Source organism: Sus scrofa, chromosome 6 (assembly GCF_000003025.6).
Source record: "Sus scrofa isolate TJ Tabasco breed Duroc chromosome 6, Sscrofa11.1, whole genome shotgun sequence".
NCBI classification, from domain to species: Eukaryota; Metazoa; Chordata; class Mammalia; order Artiodactyla; family Suidae; genus Sus; species Sus scrofa.
Window position 1 is genome coordinate 84,518,099 of NC_010448.4, and position 15,278 is coordinate 84,533,376.

The window sequence follows — 15,278 nt, forward strand, 5'->3', positions numbered from 1 at the left end:
CAGCTGGCAACATTGCCTTACCCTGTTCTTCACCTTCCCACTTCTTACCCTCTCCTGAACTACAGCCAAGCCCCCTGGCCTTCTCACCACCTCAGATGCACCATCTGCCTCCTCTGGACTTTCACGCTTGCCATTCCCTCTAACTTGTTTTCTCAGGTCCAGCTCTTTCTCAACTCCTCCTCACCCTAAGGAGACAGCTTAAGAGTCACCTCCTCAGAAGTACCTTCTCTGACCATCCTATCTAAAATAGGCCTTCCCACCATTATTCTTTGTCTCTGTACCCTAATTGTATCCTCCGTAACTTGAATGACTGTCTGAAGTTCTTTCATTTTATTTGCTTGCTTTACTTTTTTGTCTGTATCTCTCTCTCTGAATAGTAAACTCTCAGAGTTTTTATTTGTCTTGTCAGTCTTCTCCATGTCTTTCTTGTTGTCCCTGGTTGTGTCCCCAGAGCCCTGCGCCATGCCTGGCACATAAAGTCACTTGATACATTTCCCTTGAACAGTTGATCAGTGGGCATTTACCTGGAATAGGGATAGCCAACCAAAAATGGTCAAGTGGACTGTCCTGTCCCCCTTTCCATTGGCCTGTACTGCCACACCTTTGTCTCTACGTCCCTTTGTCTTAAAATGGTCTCATTGCCTTTCTTTAATTCCTTTCTTCAGATGTGACCTTAGGACTATTTTCTTATCTCCCCATCTGCTTTAATGGCCTCCCTTGAGATCCTATGGGATTTTGTGCCTTCTTCCCTGTTACAGAGGAGAAAGACTATCTAAGTCATGCATGTACTATAACTCAGACGAAGTCAAGTCCTACCTCTGTCATTCAGTGTCTGGGGCAAGTCACTTCACCCCTAGACCTCGATTTCCTCATCTATGAAGTGGGAACTATCTTAGTATCTCTTTTGTTGGCCTGGGCATTAAGAGTGAGATAATGCCTGTAAAACTTTTGCATAGTACTCAGAAAACACTTAGTCTGTGGCGGGTCCAACCCTTGCACTTGTTGACCTTGACTGACCAGACTGTGCCAGGGCAGCAGGTAGAGGCTAAGCCCTTAGGAGCAGGCACAGTCAGGGAAGGTGTCCTAGCAGAAGGTGAACATAAGGTGGCCTTCCAGCATAGACAGGATTTGGGGATGGGCAAGGAAAAGCAGAGTGAACACTTCAGCTTGAGCGGAGTTTGTGAACGCAGGGGTAACGTGTCACATGCAGGACACAGAGTTCTATAGTCCTAAGTGGCCCACTCTTAGAAAACTGAGGAACGAGTTTGGACAGGTAAGTGAAATCACATGTTGAACACCAGACTGAGAAGTTTGATAGAAGTAAACTAAAAGTATTGAGGAGTCTCTGCAGTTTTTTTGAGCAAGAGAGTGATGTAGCAAAAGAATATTTTAGGAAGAGCAGTCTGGTGAGGATGGCTTAGAAGATAAAGTGAACAGTGAAGAGATTATTGCAAACCTCTAGGTAGAGGTGAGTGAATCCATGGGTGATGCTCTCCCCATCCTCCCAGCAGCAAAGCAGTCCCCCAGTGGGCGTGTGCTGTGCATACCTTACCACCTGGATGGGACTTGAGCTTGTCCTGGCAGTTGGTGTTTCTAGGTAGCTCTTGGATCATCCCCAGATTGTCTTTTCTGTCACCTCCATACTTCTTTTGTTTCTTGCAAGAAACTAGATTTAAAATAGAATTAAGAACCAAAATCAAGAAGCAGAGCAAAATAGTTAAAACTCAGTCTTCCCAGCTCTGCACTTGCTACAGTGTTGTCCAGCCAAGTTATTTAACTTTGGACTTCAGTGGTACCTAGGGATGGTGTGGAATTTAATTAGATAATACATGTATAACACTTAGAGGCAATACTGGACACAAAGCAATTTATCACTAAGTGTTAGTAGTCAGTAGTGATAGTACTTAGTAGCAATAATATTGATATCTGTTTTTAGAAAAGGTATGGCAGTTTCTATCTTAAAAATATATTAGATGGAGTTCCCATCATGGCACAGCGGAAATGAATCCAACTAGGAACCATGAGGTTGCTGGTTCGATCCCTAGCCTCGCTCAGTGGGTTAAGGATCCAGTGTTGCCATGAACTGTGGTGTAGGTTGCAGGCGTGGCTCAGATCCTGCATTGCTGTGGCTGTGGCATAGGCCGGCTGCTGTAGCTCCAATTCGACCCCTAGCCTGGGAACTTCCATATGCTGTGGGTGCAGCCCTAAAAAAGAAGAAGAAGTTGCTAGAGGGAGTTCCCTTCATAGCTCTCAGCCGTTAACGAACCCAACTAGGATCCATGAGGACGAGGGTTCGATCCCTGGCCTTGCTCAGTGGGTTAAGGATCCAGCATTGCCAGGAGCTGTGGTGTAGGTCGAAGACGCGGCTCAGATCTGGCTTGCTGTGGCTGTGGCATAGGCCAGCAGCTACAGCTCGGATTGGACCCCTAGCCTGGGAACCTACATATGCCAGGGGTGCAGCCTTAAAAAGCAAAAAAAAAAAAAAAAAAAGAAGTTGTTAGAATAAAACGGAATGTGTGAGAAGCCTACTACAGTGCCTGGAACATAGTGGGCACTCAAGAAGTGCGGGTGGTTTTTGATGTTCTTATTATTTACAAACAGGTCCAAGTCCCCTCCCATTCCCCTTGCATATAGGGTCATGGCTTCTCCCTGCCTTACACCCCCAACATGACCCCCAATCCCCTAACTGTGTGTCCTCTCTCACAGCCAGTATGACCTTCGGGAGAACAGCAAACACTCGGAGGTGCTGATTGACCTGACAGAGTACTGTGGCCAGCTGGTAGAGGCCAAGTGCCTCACCGTCAACCCCCAGGACAACAACTGCCTGGCAGTAGGGGCCAGTGGGCCCTTTGTGAGGCTCTACGACATTCGCATGATCCACAACCACAGGTATGAAGAGCAGGGCCTCCCGTGGGCAGGTCCCTGAGAACCTGCTGCCCTTTTCCCTCATTGCCATGCCCCCTTCTTTTTGAGGTGGGATTTTTAAATTTTGTGACTAAAAAAAAATTAACCCACTCTTGTTTTGGAAAATACAAAAAGCGTATTAGAAATTATCCATAATCCATCACCTGAAAGAAATTACTGTGCATATGTAGTATTCTCTGCTTGTTCTTTTACTGTGAGTGTATGTACAGAGTTATAATCTTGCCCATGTAAAGCTTTTATTTGTACATGTAATTTTACTTTATTCTTTTTTTAAAACAAAAGTAGAGTAGAGTATACTCAGAACCTCCACAGAAGTCCCAGACCAGGGCAGCTCCTGGGACAGGTGCAGAAACATCTGGCCTGCTTACCTTCACTTGTGGACTTGGGTGACCACTGTTGCTCTTGACACAATGCATGACTTAGAGTGGGCCTTGAGCCCAAGCTTCCTCATCTATAAAATGGGGGTAATAGGGTGGCCATGAACCAAGACAGTTGGCAGGACCTGCTTCAAAGCACTTTGATGTATGTGTCCACGGCCATCTAGTTGGTGGACCTTTGGGGATGCTGAGATAAGGAAGAAGGTACCCACCTCCCCCTGTATCTCTCCGGGGATACAGAGTTAGGTTTTTGTCTAGGGAGTGTGGTCTGGTCTGGCCAGGGGTAATATTGGGCCTTGTAACCTATATGATTTGCCTTCCCACCAGAAAGAGCATGAAGCAGAGCCCTTCAGCAGGTGTGCACACTTTCTGTGACCGGCAAAAGCCTCTTCCGGATGGTGCAGCCCAGTATTACGTAGCAGGTAGGGCTCAGCCCAGCTCTGGCCCCCAACTCTTGGCTGGTGCTAACTCTCTCTGGGGCAGGGCAGGAAGGCAGCATGGAATGGTGTTCAAGAGCAAAAGGCTTAGGGAGTTCCTTTCATGGCACAGTGGTTAATGAATCCGACTAGGAACCACAAGGTTGTGGGTGAGGCCCCTGGCCTTGCTCAGTGGGTTAAGGATCTGGTGTTGCCGTGAGCTGTGGTGTAGGTTGCAGACGCGGCTCGGATCCCGAGTTGCTGTGGCTCTGGCGTCGGCTGGTGGCTACAGCTCCGATTGGACCCCTAGCTTGGGAAACTCCATATGTCGCGGGAGCAGCCCAAAAAATGGCAAAAAGACAAAAAAAAAAAAAAAAAAAAAAAAAAAGAGTAAAAGGCTTAAGAAGCCCTGTTGTGGCTCAGTAGGTTAAGAAACTGACTGGTATCCATGAGGATGAGTTTGATCCCTGGCCTCATTCAGTGGGTTAAAGATCTGGCGTGGGTGCAAGCTGTGGTGTAGGTCACAGACGCAGCTTGGATCCAGTGTTGCTGTGGCTGTGACGTAAGCTGGCAGCTGCAGCTCCGATTCAACCCCTAGCCTGGGAACTTCCATATGCCACAGTTGCTGACCTAAAAAAAAAAAAAGAAAGAAAAGAAAAGAAGAGGAAAAAACAAAAAAGAGCAAGAGGTTTAGAGTCAGACAAACCTGGGCTTTTATCCCGACTGCCATTGACCAGTCATCATGTGACCTTTGGCAGATTACTTAGCCTTGATGAGTCTCAATTTCTTATCTGTAAAGTGGAGTTGTAATAACTCAATGAGATAAAGCGCATGAAACAGTTGGCCCAGTTCATATACTAAGGGCTCGATACTTGTGCTGCTTTTATGATGAAGATGATCGCTATCATCATTGATGGAACAACTCCCTGCCCATCGGGGGAGGGATGGGAAGCCTCACACTAGGCTGACTGGGCTGTTCCCTGCAGGTCACCTGCCAGTGAAGCTGCCTGACTACAACAACCGTCTGAGAGTGCTGGTTGCCACCTATGTGACTTTCAGCCCCAATGGCACAGAGCTGCTGGTCAACATGGGAGGAGAGCAGGTATGGACAGCTGCCCAAAGGGGCTCTGCCTCAGCCCACCCTCATAGCCGTCAGCCAGGGCTGTGTAGCCCATGTTCACCACCATGAGGCGACGAGAATCCTCATTGTAAATGACATTAGAGCGAGATGTGGACATGCCAGGGCATTGTTGAAACTCCCTGAGAGGTGCCCTGGCCTTGAGCATAAGCTTTAGAACTAACAGATCTGTCTTCAAATGCCAGCCTTCTGTTTACTAGCTGTGTACTATGACTTTGAACAACTCTCTTCATTTTTTCTGAACCTTGGTTTCCGCATCTGATATTTTCCTAAAAGGAAACCCTGGCGCTCAAAGCACACAGCCAGGCTGTGGTTTAGGACCAGCTTTGATGATGGCAGGCTGTTTACACATCCTCCGTCAGGATATTTAGTAAGCCTTGCATAAATTCATTTATTCTACCAGCCACTCACTGACTGCTTCCTCTGAGTAGCATCATAAACATGAGGGAGACAGATGCGAAATGTGACCCATCCCAGGCAGACAGGAGAGACCTGGCAAGTGAAACTGTTGATGACATTAAAAGGCAAGAGGAATGGATGGAGAAGAGGTGACGCCTGAGTTCAGAAGAGAGCTCTGGCTTCAGGTTGCTGAGCCACCTCACCTGGCCTAAAGGTTGCGTCAGGCTGAGAAGGGAGACAATCTAGCAGAGTGGTGTGGAGCCAGCCAGACGTCCTGGCTGTGCCACATGCCTCTTTTTTTTTTGGCTCTGGGTAAATTAATTAACCTCTGAGCCTACATTTCTTCATCTGTAAAGGGGATGATGATAATAGTCATTTTTGTGGGGTTTCTAAGATGAAATGAGAAAAGTCATATGAAACACTTAGCAGAGATCCTGGAGCAAAGTAAGAATTCGATAAATGTTAAGTAGTAATAGATAATATTTACCAAGGGAAGTAACCAGCAGTGTTACTTTGGGCAAGTTGCTTCCCTTCTCTGAGCCTTGGTTTCCCATCTGTGAAGTGAGACCTCTGAGGACCTTGTCAGCCTACACATGTGGTGATAGTATTTCAAGCCATCTGCCCAAAGGGCCAGAAACTGGAAAGATTTTCCTGCCTGAGGTTTACTCCGTAGACATACCCCTCCTGCCTCACTTGATTGTTCCCTGCTCCACACCCAAGAGTTCCTGAGAGGTGCCCAGGCCTTGCTCATGGTCCAGCCACATTCTCGCCTCACAGTGTCCATTCTTTTCTTGACCCCTGCATTCTAGGTCTACTTGTTTGACCTGACTTACAAGCAGCGGCCATACACCTTCCTCTTGCCTAGAAAATGCCACTCCTCGGGGGGTAAGTTCTCCTGTTGGGTGTCCTTCAGGGCATCTCTGCTGGGGCACGTGAGTGTGTGCTCTCTCTGCTGCAAATCCGGCCCCTTAGCTTGTGCTATGGTTGTAATCCTCCAAAAAGAGTGCGTTCTTAGAATTCCTGCTGTGTTAAGAATCCAACTGCAGTGGCTTTGGTCGCTGCAATGGCACAGGTTTGATCCCCAGCCCAGCACAGCAGGTTAAGGATCTGGTGTTGCTGCAGCTGTGGCACAGGTCGCAGCTGCAGAGGGGACCCTGTGCCACAGGTGTGGCTGTCAAGGGGTGGGGGTGAGTAGATTCTCTGAAATAACCTTGTACAGTAAGAAGGAAGGTAATGTTAGGTCAGAGAGGTCTGTCAAAGGGGTTCGCATCACAGCCCTTTTCACTTCCCTCCAGAAAAGCAAATTCTTTCCATGGCTTGGCTCTTGAGGATCTGGAGTAGTTGCCCTTCCTTTCTTGTCCTGGATCTCGCCTCATGGACTTCCTCCTGGGTCCTGCAGTTGATGTAGGCACCTCCTCACCCACCCATCCCCACCGTCTGCTAAGGAGAATGCCAAGTTGAGGCCGTGTCCCTCTCCAGCCAGCAGAGGGCGCACAGGCTTTTCTTTAGCCTTTGCCTAACCTGTCCGTCAGAGCTTGCTTTCTGGGAGTGGATCTTACCCCAGGAGAATAGCCCTACAGTGGAACCCTCAGACCTTGTGATGGAAACCGGAGGGCTGCTGGGGAGAAATGAAGGACTTCTCCTAATTGTTGCTGTTTCATTCTTCCTATCCCCTGCCAGAAGTTCAGAATGGCAAGATGTCTACCAATGGTGTGTCCAACGGTGTGTCCAATGGCCTGCACCTTCACAGCAATGGCTTCCGGCTGCCTGAGAGTAGGGGACATGTCAGGTGAGGCCAGCCTGATTTGCCCAACCCTCCCCTACCCCACTACAGACTGGAGGGAGGGACATGTCCTATAAACCTTCCTCCTGGCCCCCACATAGGCACACACCCCAGAGTCAGGCCTGGGCCAAAAGGGCTTCTGGAATGTGGCTCGTGGTCCTAATACCACTTCTGCCTGGTAGGACTCTAGGCATCTTCAGACTGAAACTCTGGGTCCTTGGTACAGTAGCTGGGGTTAGACTCAGAGGGGCTGGGTCCTCTTAACACTGAGCTCCCTTCTACCCAGATGGGCCTGCCGTGTTACACTTGTCCCTCTACAGCCTCTTCTGGCCTCTGTTTGCTGCTGGGCCCTGTGTGTTGGGATTTGGATACAGAGGTGCCCAGACCCTCTAGCCCTTGAAAGGAACATAATTATCTCTCGAGAGCTCCATGGCAGGGACTGGGTGGTAACCAACAAGGTTCAGCTCAGCATGGAGGCAGGTGGTGTCAGCCACTTTCATGGCCAGGAGTTTGATTAAGAATTCCTTAAACGGGGAGTTCCCATCGTGGCGTAGTGGTTAACGAATCCGACTAGGAACCATGAGGTTGCGGGTTCGGTCCCTGCCCTTGCTCAGTGGGTTAACGATCCGGTGTTGCCGTGAGCTGTGGTGTAGGTTGCAGACGCGGCTCGGATCCCGCGTTGCTGTGGCTCTGGCGTAGGCCGGTGGCTACAGCTCCAACTCAACCCCTAGCCTGGGAACCTCCATATGCCGTGGGAGCAGCCCAAGAAATAGCAACAACAACAACAAAAAAAAAAAGACAAAAAAAAAAAAAAAAGAATTCCTTAAACCTGTTCAGGACAGCTTCATTTCTCCCCCTCTGTTTTGTTTTGCTCCCCCCCCCCCTTTGTCTCAGAGCATCTGGAACTGTGACCATTACCTATCACAATAACTCAGGCCAAAGTTGGGAGTGGTGCCTTCTTCTAGAGGACAGTGCAGATCCCAGGGACCAAGACAACCGAGAGGCCTTCAGGCAGGGCTGCAGACTTCCCGAGGGACGGCTCTGACCTTTCGTGGTTGGTCTAACTTGGCTCTGCTTCCTCCACAGCCCCCAGGTAGAGCTGCCCCCATACCTGGAGCGTGTGAAACAGCAAGCCAATGAGGCCTTTGCCTGCCAGCAGTGGACCCAGGCCATTCAGCTTTACAGCAAGGCCGTGCAGAGGGCCCCTCACAATGCCATGCTCTACGGGAACCGAGCTGCAGCCTACATGAAGCGCAAGTGGTGAGTGGGCCTAGTGGAGCCAAGGTGCATCCAGGGAAGGCAGCAGTGACATCCTGCTGCCTCTTAGGGCTTCTTAGGCCCAGGTGTCTCCTCCCCACCTCCAGGTTGGTGGTGGGAAGGCACCTGACACATTAGTCAAGAAGTCTTAAGCATCAAGAAAGCTCACATGGAGTTCCTGTTGTGGCTTAGTGGTTAATGAATCTGACTAGGAACCATGAGGTTGCGGGTTTCATCTCTGGCCTCACTCAGTGGGTTGAGGATCTGGCGTTGCTGTGAGGTATGGTGTAGGCAGTGGCTATAGCTCTAATTGCACCCCTAGCCTGGGAACCTGCATATGCCGTGGGTGCAGCCCTAGAAAAGACCAAAGAAAAGGAAAAAAAGAAAGAAAGCTCACACTTAAGTGGTGCATGTTCACAAGTAGCTTCAATTTGGTGCTTTGTTATAAAGTGCTGTGGCCACTGAGGAAGCAGGGAGTGGGAAAATGGTTAATCCCACCTCCTGGGGAACTGGGCCTTGAAGTGGACTTTGAAGGAGCAGTAGAATCTTGCTGGATGGAAATGAGGCATTTGGTGAACTCAGTTGGTATCTGTCTGAAATGATTTTGCAGCTCCTTGACCTTGGGGCTTGCTCTCTTGTGCTCTTGGACCCTTTATTTAGACCAAGCACAAACAAGATCCCAGACATCTGAAACTGACAGTGGGTCTTGCTGGGTTGTAGTGGCTGGAGGTAAAGGAGTAGGTCCATAGCCTGAGAAACGCTTTTATCTTTGGAGACCCACAGGGCCCCCAGCCCTTCTGCCTGTAGCACCAGCAGGCAAGCAGGCAGGCAGACCCCATCCCCCAGCCAGGGCCAGGACGGGAGATGGATAGAGCTGGGCCCACAGCCATTTCTGCTCCGTCTGGCATCCGTCGGCTCTGCCCAGACAGACAGGCCAGCTGGTGTGCCATCGTCTGGCTGCAGCTAGGCAGGCCAGAGAGGGAAGCTTAAGAAACCCACCCAAGTCAGCAGGATGGTAGATAGGGGTTTGAGAAGATGCTACCCCCACAGGTCTTAGCTCAGGCATCAGGAGTTTGCCAAGGGCTCAGATGGCAGCCAGCCCCAGGAGATGACAGTTGGGGGGCCATCCTGGGGTGTTTTCCTCTGTCCCAGCAGGTGGGCAGAATGCAGTCGACTTCGTCCAGGCTCTGGGCTGAGAGCTGTCTCCCTCCTGCATTCTTGCTAAGAGAGACTAATGGTTTCCCAGTCCATGGTACCTTCAGCTTGGGCTCTGAATCCCTGCTATGCCATGGGAACTAGGGAAACAAAGCTCTGGCACTCTGAGCTGCTGTGCTCCCGAGTGCCCGGCCTCTGGACAGGGGGTAAAGACGTGGACATAGCTCGTCACCCAAGAGGCAGAAGCAGGAAGTCTTTGAATGGTCAGGTGAAGTGCTGTGGGCTTCAGGCAAAGTTAGGTCCCTTTAACTGGGGATCAGGGAAGCACCAGGAAGATGTGGTGTCTGAATGGGCTTTCAGTGTGGGCAGGCTTAGACGAGGAGATGAAAGGAGGAGGGGACTGTGGGGAAAGGACATTCCCAGGGAGATGAAATGGTGTGAACAAAGGCGTGGGGGTGGGGGACTGACTGAAGAGCTTGTTTGCAGAACAACAAATCCATTTGGCTGGAGCAGAGGGTTCTGGAAGGGACTGGCAGGAGATGAGTCTGTGAGGTAGCCTGGGGCCAGCCTGGGAAGGACTTGGAATGCAGAGCGGTGGCGTTTTGGCCTCGATTCAGTGGATGATGGGCAGCTACTGAAGAGTTTTGAGCAGGAGAGGGATGTGCTGAGGGCTGTCTTTTCAGGGAGATTGATCTGGCAGTGAGTCTGGATGGGTGAGCCCTCGGGCCAGCCTGCTCTCTCCCCATCCCCTCATGCCTGCCAGTGACCCCTAGAATGTCACATTCTGTCCCAGGCCAGTCTCCCCAGGGCTGCCATCTGCTCCTGGATGCAGTGGGAGCTGTCACCCTCTGGCTCCTGGCTGCTCTCTGGTCTGGCTCTCCCCAGGAGCTCTGAGGGGCACCTTGCAGGCGGTAATTGGGTTTCCAAACAGCGCGTGCTCCTTCGTCACAGCCACTCATTCTGACGCAGGCCATGCCATCGAAGCACTCTGTCTCCTGCGGGCCCCCAGCTGGACTGGGCTGCTTGTTCCTGGACTGAGCGTGGCTGCTGCAGGGACCTGATGCTCCCTCTGAGTGCTGTGGGAGAGGAGGCTCAGGGAGCCCTCTCCCCCATCAGTCAGGGCTGCTTCGGCCCCATGCAGGAGGCTTGTGAGCCATGCCTTGGGGGAGGGGACTTTAGTTCTGGGGAGTGCTGCTTAGCACACTTGGGTCCTAGGCCCTCCTCAGCCCAGCAGGAAAAAAAACAGCTCCTAAAGGAGCAGTAGCTCCCGTGACCCACCTGGCTCTCCAGATGAAACGTGGGAAATGAGTATCTTATATTCTGCCACAAGACAGGAGCAAGAGGAGCTTCTTTGGCCTCTCCCCCAGTTCCCACCCCCAAAACCATCCCCACGTCCGCATATCCATGCCTTGGGAGTTGGAGAAGTTAGAGTGGATGATGTGGCGCTCCTGGTGTGCTGCACCCCCTGCCTGACCCCCCACCATCAGCTTCCAGAGAACTGACTCTGCCAGACTGTCAGGCCCCATCCTCCAGCCCCGGGAGGTAGAGGCCACAGCTGCTGTGGATCAGTCAGCCAGGACAGAGGGGGGTCTGGCTGAGGGCTTGCTGCCTGCTGGTCAGAGCCTGAGTCCCCAGCCTAGCACTTCTGGCTTCCTCAGACCACAGAACTGCCCTTGAGGGCCCCCTGCCTTGGACATGGCTTTGAAGGCCAGCCGGGGGGATTTGAGGAGGTGGACAGTGGAGGAGAGAAGGAGGGCTTGGGGAGCCTGAGGCAGGCAAGATGCCAGGCCTTCTGCTGCAGAGCTGCGGGTGCCTGGGATGACTGGGTATGCACTTGCACTCTGTGTCCAGCAGAGGGCAGCCGGACACTGCTTTTTGCCACACACCCACCTCCCACCTCCTACCCTGCCAAGACCTCCAGGTTCCTGGCTTGCCTCTTTTTTTTTTTTTTTTCCTTTATTTTTCGGCTGCACCTGCAGTATTTGGAAGTTCCCAGGCTAGGGGTCAAATCTGAGCCTACACCACAGCCACAGCAATGAGGGATCCAAGCCACATCTGTGACCTACCCCACAGCTCATAACAGCACCAGATCTTTAACCCACCGAGCGAGGCCAGGGATCGGACCTGCATCCTCATGGATACTAGTCAAATCCATAACCCTCTGAGCCACAGCAGGAACTCCCTGCCCTGCCTCTTTAACATATTCTGTCTCCTGGTGAGCAAGGCCTGGGTTGAGCCCGAATTCTCTTTACCCCCAAGTACCCTTGCCCTGAGATCTCTCAAAGGTGGGCTGGGGTGGCCATAGAAAGTGAAGGAGAACGAGTGGGAACTCCCTGCTTGCCATGTGACCCCACCTCCAAGCCATATTCCCCTGCCTTCCCAGGGATGGTGACCACTATGATGCCCTGAGGGACTGCCTGAAGGCCATCTCCCTAAATCCATGCCACCTGAAGGCACACTTCCGCCTGGCCCGATGCCTCTTTGAGCTCAAGTACGTGGCTGAGGCCCTGGAGTGCCTGGATGATTTCAAAGGGAAGTTCCCGGAGCAGGCCCATAGCAGCGCTTGTGATGCACTGGGACGCGACATCACGGCCGCCCTCTTCTCCAAAAATGATGGTGGTGAGTGGGCACTGAGGAGGGGTTGCTGTCACTCTTTCTGTTTGACGTGCTGCGTGACATTCTGGAGAGAATATAGTTCTTGGGTTGGAGCACCTTGGGCTCAGATACTGGTTGAGAAGCCGTGTGACCTCGAGACAGCCACTTGGTCTCTTTGAAATGAGGATTAGCAGTAGCACATTTAAGGCACCTGATGTAGTTCCCCCAGGACTCAGGATAGGAGTCGGCTGAGCCCAGTGTGCCTCGAAGGTCATTCTCTCCTGCTCGCTGACAGGGCCTTGGCCCCTCCACTGGGGTCTGGGCCGGAGCCGGGGGGGCGGGGGGGTGGTTTGGCTGGTGTGCTGGCTCCAGTTTACAGGGGCGCAGAAGAGACAGCAACACAGGGCAGTAGAACTGCCTCAGGCACAGGTGTGGAGCCTCAGTTCCAGTCTCAGCTCTGCCATGTGTAACCTTGTGACCTTGAGCAAAGCACAGACTCTGCTACTGCCTTATCTGCACCGAGAGCGTTTAAGGCCCTGCCCAGCTCACCTGGCTGGCACTGGAGAGTGATAAACTTGAGAGGGGAGCTCAGTGGGGCAGACATGGATCCTCCCTGTCTGCTTTGCAGTTCACTAACCACGGATTGATTCCTTTGTCTGAATAGTGCCAGGTACTGTGCTAGGTCCTGGGAACACATCTGGGAACAAGTCGAATGGAACTTCTGTACTCATGAGTCTATAGCCTAGTGAAGGAACCAAGCAGTGAAGGAAAAACAGAGGATGTCCTGGGGACCTGATAAGATGTAGATGGGGGAGGCGGGGGGGCAGGAGGGGGGTTGGTGGCTGTCTGGGGTTTTTGAGGAAGAGACGTACAGGCTGAGATCTTGAGCTTGGAGAGGAAGAGTTAGCTTGATATGTAGTAGAGCTGTGGGAGTCAAGAGTTCCTGCCTCCTGGCACAGGGGCCAGCACATGCCAGACCCCTGAAGCAGGCAGGAACAAGTCACTGGCAATAGTGGTAAGATTTACCCAAGGCCCCTAACACGTCAGTACCTCCGTTGGGATCCATGATAACTTGTGTGCTAGAGAAGGAGAGCTTGGACCTTCCTGCCTTCAGAGTGGTGGATCTATTTAGAAAAGTTAGCCCCTCCAGCTCTCTTGGCAGTGTTCCACTCTCTCCTCCCTGCCTCTCACCTCCACAGAAACAGACCTGGGGCCTGTGCATTCTTGGGGCTTCCAGACATTATTCAGGACCTGCGCCAAGCCCTCCTGGCATCAGAGGTCTCCTCTTGAACACCCTCAAGGGCAGGATCCACAGTGCTTCTTCCGCACAGTGCTCACAGTTTTCCTGGGGAGGGGTAGAGGCAGGTAGCCCTGTGCTGCTTACTACTTGGACTGAACACAGGGTCAAGGGTGGGGAGGGGAGAGGTGAACAGGCCTCTTATCTTCCTTTGTTCTCTGCCCCCAGAAGAGAAGAAGGGAGCTGGTGGTGGCGGCGGCCCTGTCCGCCTCCGCAGCACGAGCCGCAAAGACTCCATCTCAGAGGATGAGATGGTGCTGCGGGAGCGAAGCTACGACTATCAGTTCCGCTACTGTGGCCACTGCAACACCACCACGGATATCAAGGAGGCCAATTTCTTTGGCAGGTCCGAGGCACTGAAGAGGAGGAGGGCACAGCCCAGTTGGCAGTTGGAGGTTGGGGGGACATGGGGACATAATGCTTTCAGAAAAGAGTCTCAGATCCCAGCTTTACCTCTGTACCCCTGGGCAAATGGCTTCACCTCTGTGGGCCTCAGTTTCTTCATCTATAAAATGATGCCAGCTTTCCCCACCTCAGGGGCCATAAGGAGGACTAACGAGGTAACCCAGAAAGCGCCCAGCACGCTGCCCGGCCTCCTCCTTAACCCCCTCCCCACCCCGGTCTCCATGTGTCAGAGCTTGGTGTCTTTATCTGGTTGCTTGGGGCCTTCCCCTGCTGAGGGTAGAGACAAACGCCCTCAGAGGCTGGCAGTCTTGGCAGTCTTTTGTGCCTGGAACTGGGCCCCAGTACTGAGGGACAGAGCCCATGTCTCAGACACCATCACCTCTAACCCGCCTTTGTGGGTGATGTGCTTTCTTTGGGTAGGTGAGATACATGAATGCAAATCAGGACTCTCCATCAGGAGCCCTTCTAATGGCCGTGGTGTGAGGGCAGATGGTTAGGAGTTGGGGGGTCTGGATCCAGGAAGGCTCGGGCTGCTGAGCCTTGTCTTAGGCCAGAGTGTTTCCACAAAACAAAAAGAAAAGGCGGGGGCGGGGGGCCAGTTTCCATTGTGGCGCAGCAGGAACAAATCCGTCTAGGAACCATGAGGTTGCGGGTTCAATCCCCGGCCTGGCTCAGTGGGTTAAGGATCCAGCGTTGCTGTGAGCTGTGGTGTAGGTCGCAGATGCAGCTTGGATCTGGCGTTGTGTTGCTATGGCTGTGGCGTAGGTCAGCAGCTGTAGCTCCGATTAGACCGCTCGCCTGGGAATCACCATATGCCGCGGGTATGGCCCTGAAAAGACCAAAAAAAAAAAGTGTTTCAGAGGCCCAAGAGATGTAGGATCTGGTCCTGGCACCCAGGAGCTTATCAGATACTGTGGAGGAGAGTGAGTTAGAGGGACCCGGGCAGTCCCTGACCCCGAGTGACAGTGACAGGGCTCTGTAGTATGGAGGGGATTACTGTGTACGAGGGAATTCTGAGTCAGGTGAAGACGCCGAGTGGCTCCAGAAGTCCCTGCTCCCCGTTTCCCTGAGCCACACAGCCTCTACTTGAGGCTGCAGGGCGGTACCCCACCTGACCTCCCTGCCCTTTGCCCCCCTGCCAGCAACGCTCAGTACATCGTCAGTGGCTCTGACGATGGCTCCTTCTTCATCTGGGAAAAGGAGACCACCAACCTGGTCCGCGTGCTCCAGGGGGACGAGTCCATCGTCAACTGCCTGCAGCCGCACCCCAGCTACTGCTTCCTGGCCACCAGTGGCATCGACCCTGTTGTGCGGCTCTGGAACCCCCGGCCAGAGGTGAGGATGCAGACAGGGTGACAGAAGCCAGATGGGGAGGAGGGGAAGGATGGGCTCTGGGCGAGACCTCCAGCTGAGCCCGTGAGGGTTGGGAAGGGGCATGAGTCATGCAGAGGCTGGAAGCTGCTGGGATGAGTGAGCTCTTACCCCAGGGCCCAGGGAAGCATCAGGGTAGGAGCCAGCAAGTTCCGGAAGC

The 15,278-nt window shown here is 52.5% G+C and overlaps 1 protein-coding gene across 5 annotated transcripts in view; it reads left to right on the plus strand.

Moving 5' to 3' along the window:
• WDTC1 (WD and tetratricopeptide repeats 1) overlaps positions 1 to 15,278 on the plus strand; it is a 69,538-nt gene that overhangs the window by 50,567 nt on the left and 3,693 nt on the right. For 2 of the 5 annotated variants that reach the window (XM_005656068.3, NM_001135964.1), the window contains 9 exon segments: positions 2,707 to 2,889; positions 3,630 to 3,724; positions 4,705 to 4,820; positions 6,065 to 6,140; positions 6,936 to 7,044; positions 8,125 to 8,298; positions 11,834 to 12,069; positions 13,511 to 13,688; positions 14,890 to 15,082. In XM_005656068.3, coding sequence (XP_005656125.1) covers positions 2,707 to 2,889; positions 3,630 to 3,724; positions 4,705 to 4,820; positions 6,065 to 6,140; positions 6,936 to 7,044; positions 8,125 to 8,298; positions 11,834 to 12,069; positions 13,511 to 13,688; positions 14,890 to 15,082 — 1,360 coding nt within the window. 5 annotated transcript variants of the gene reach the window in all.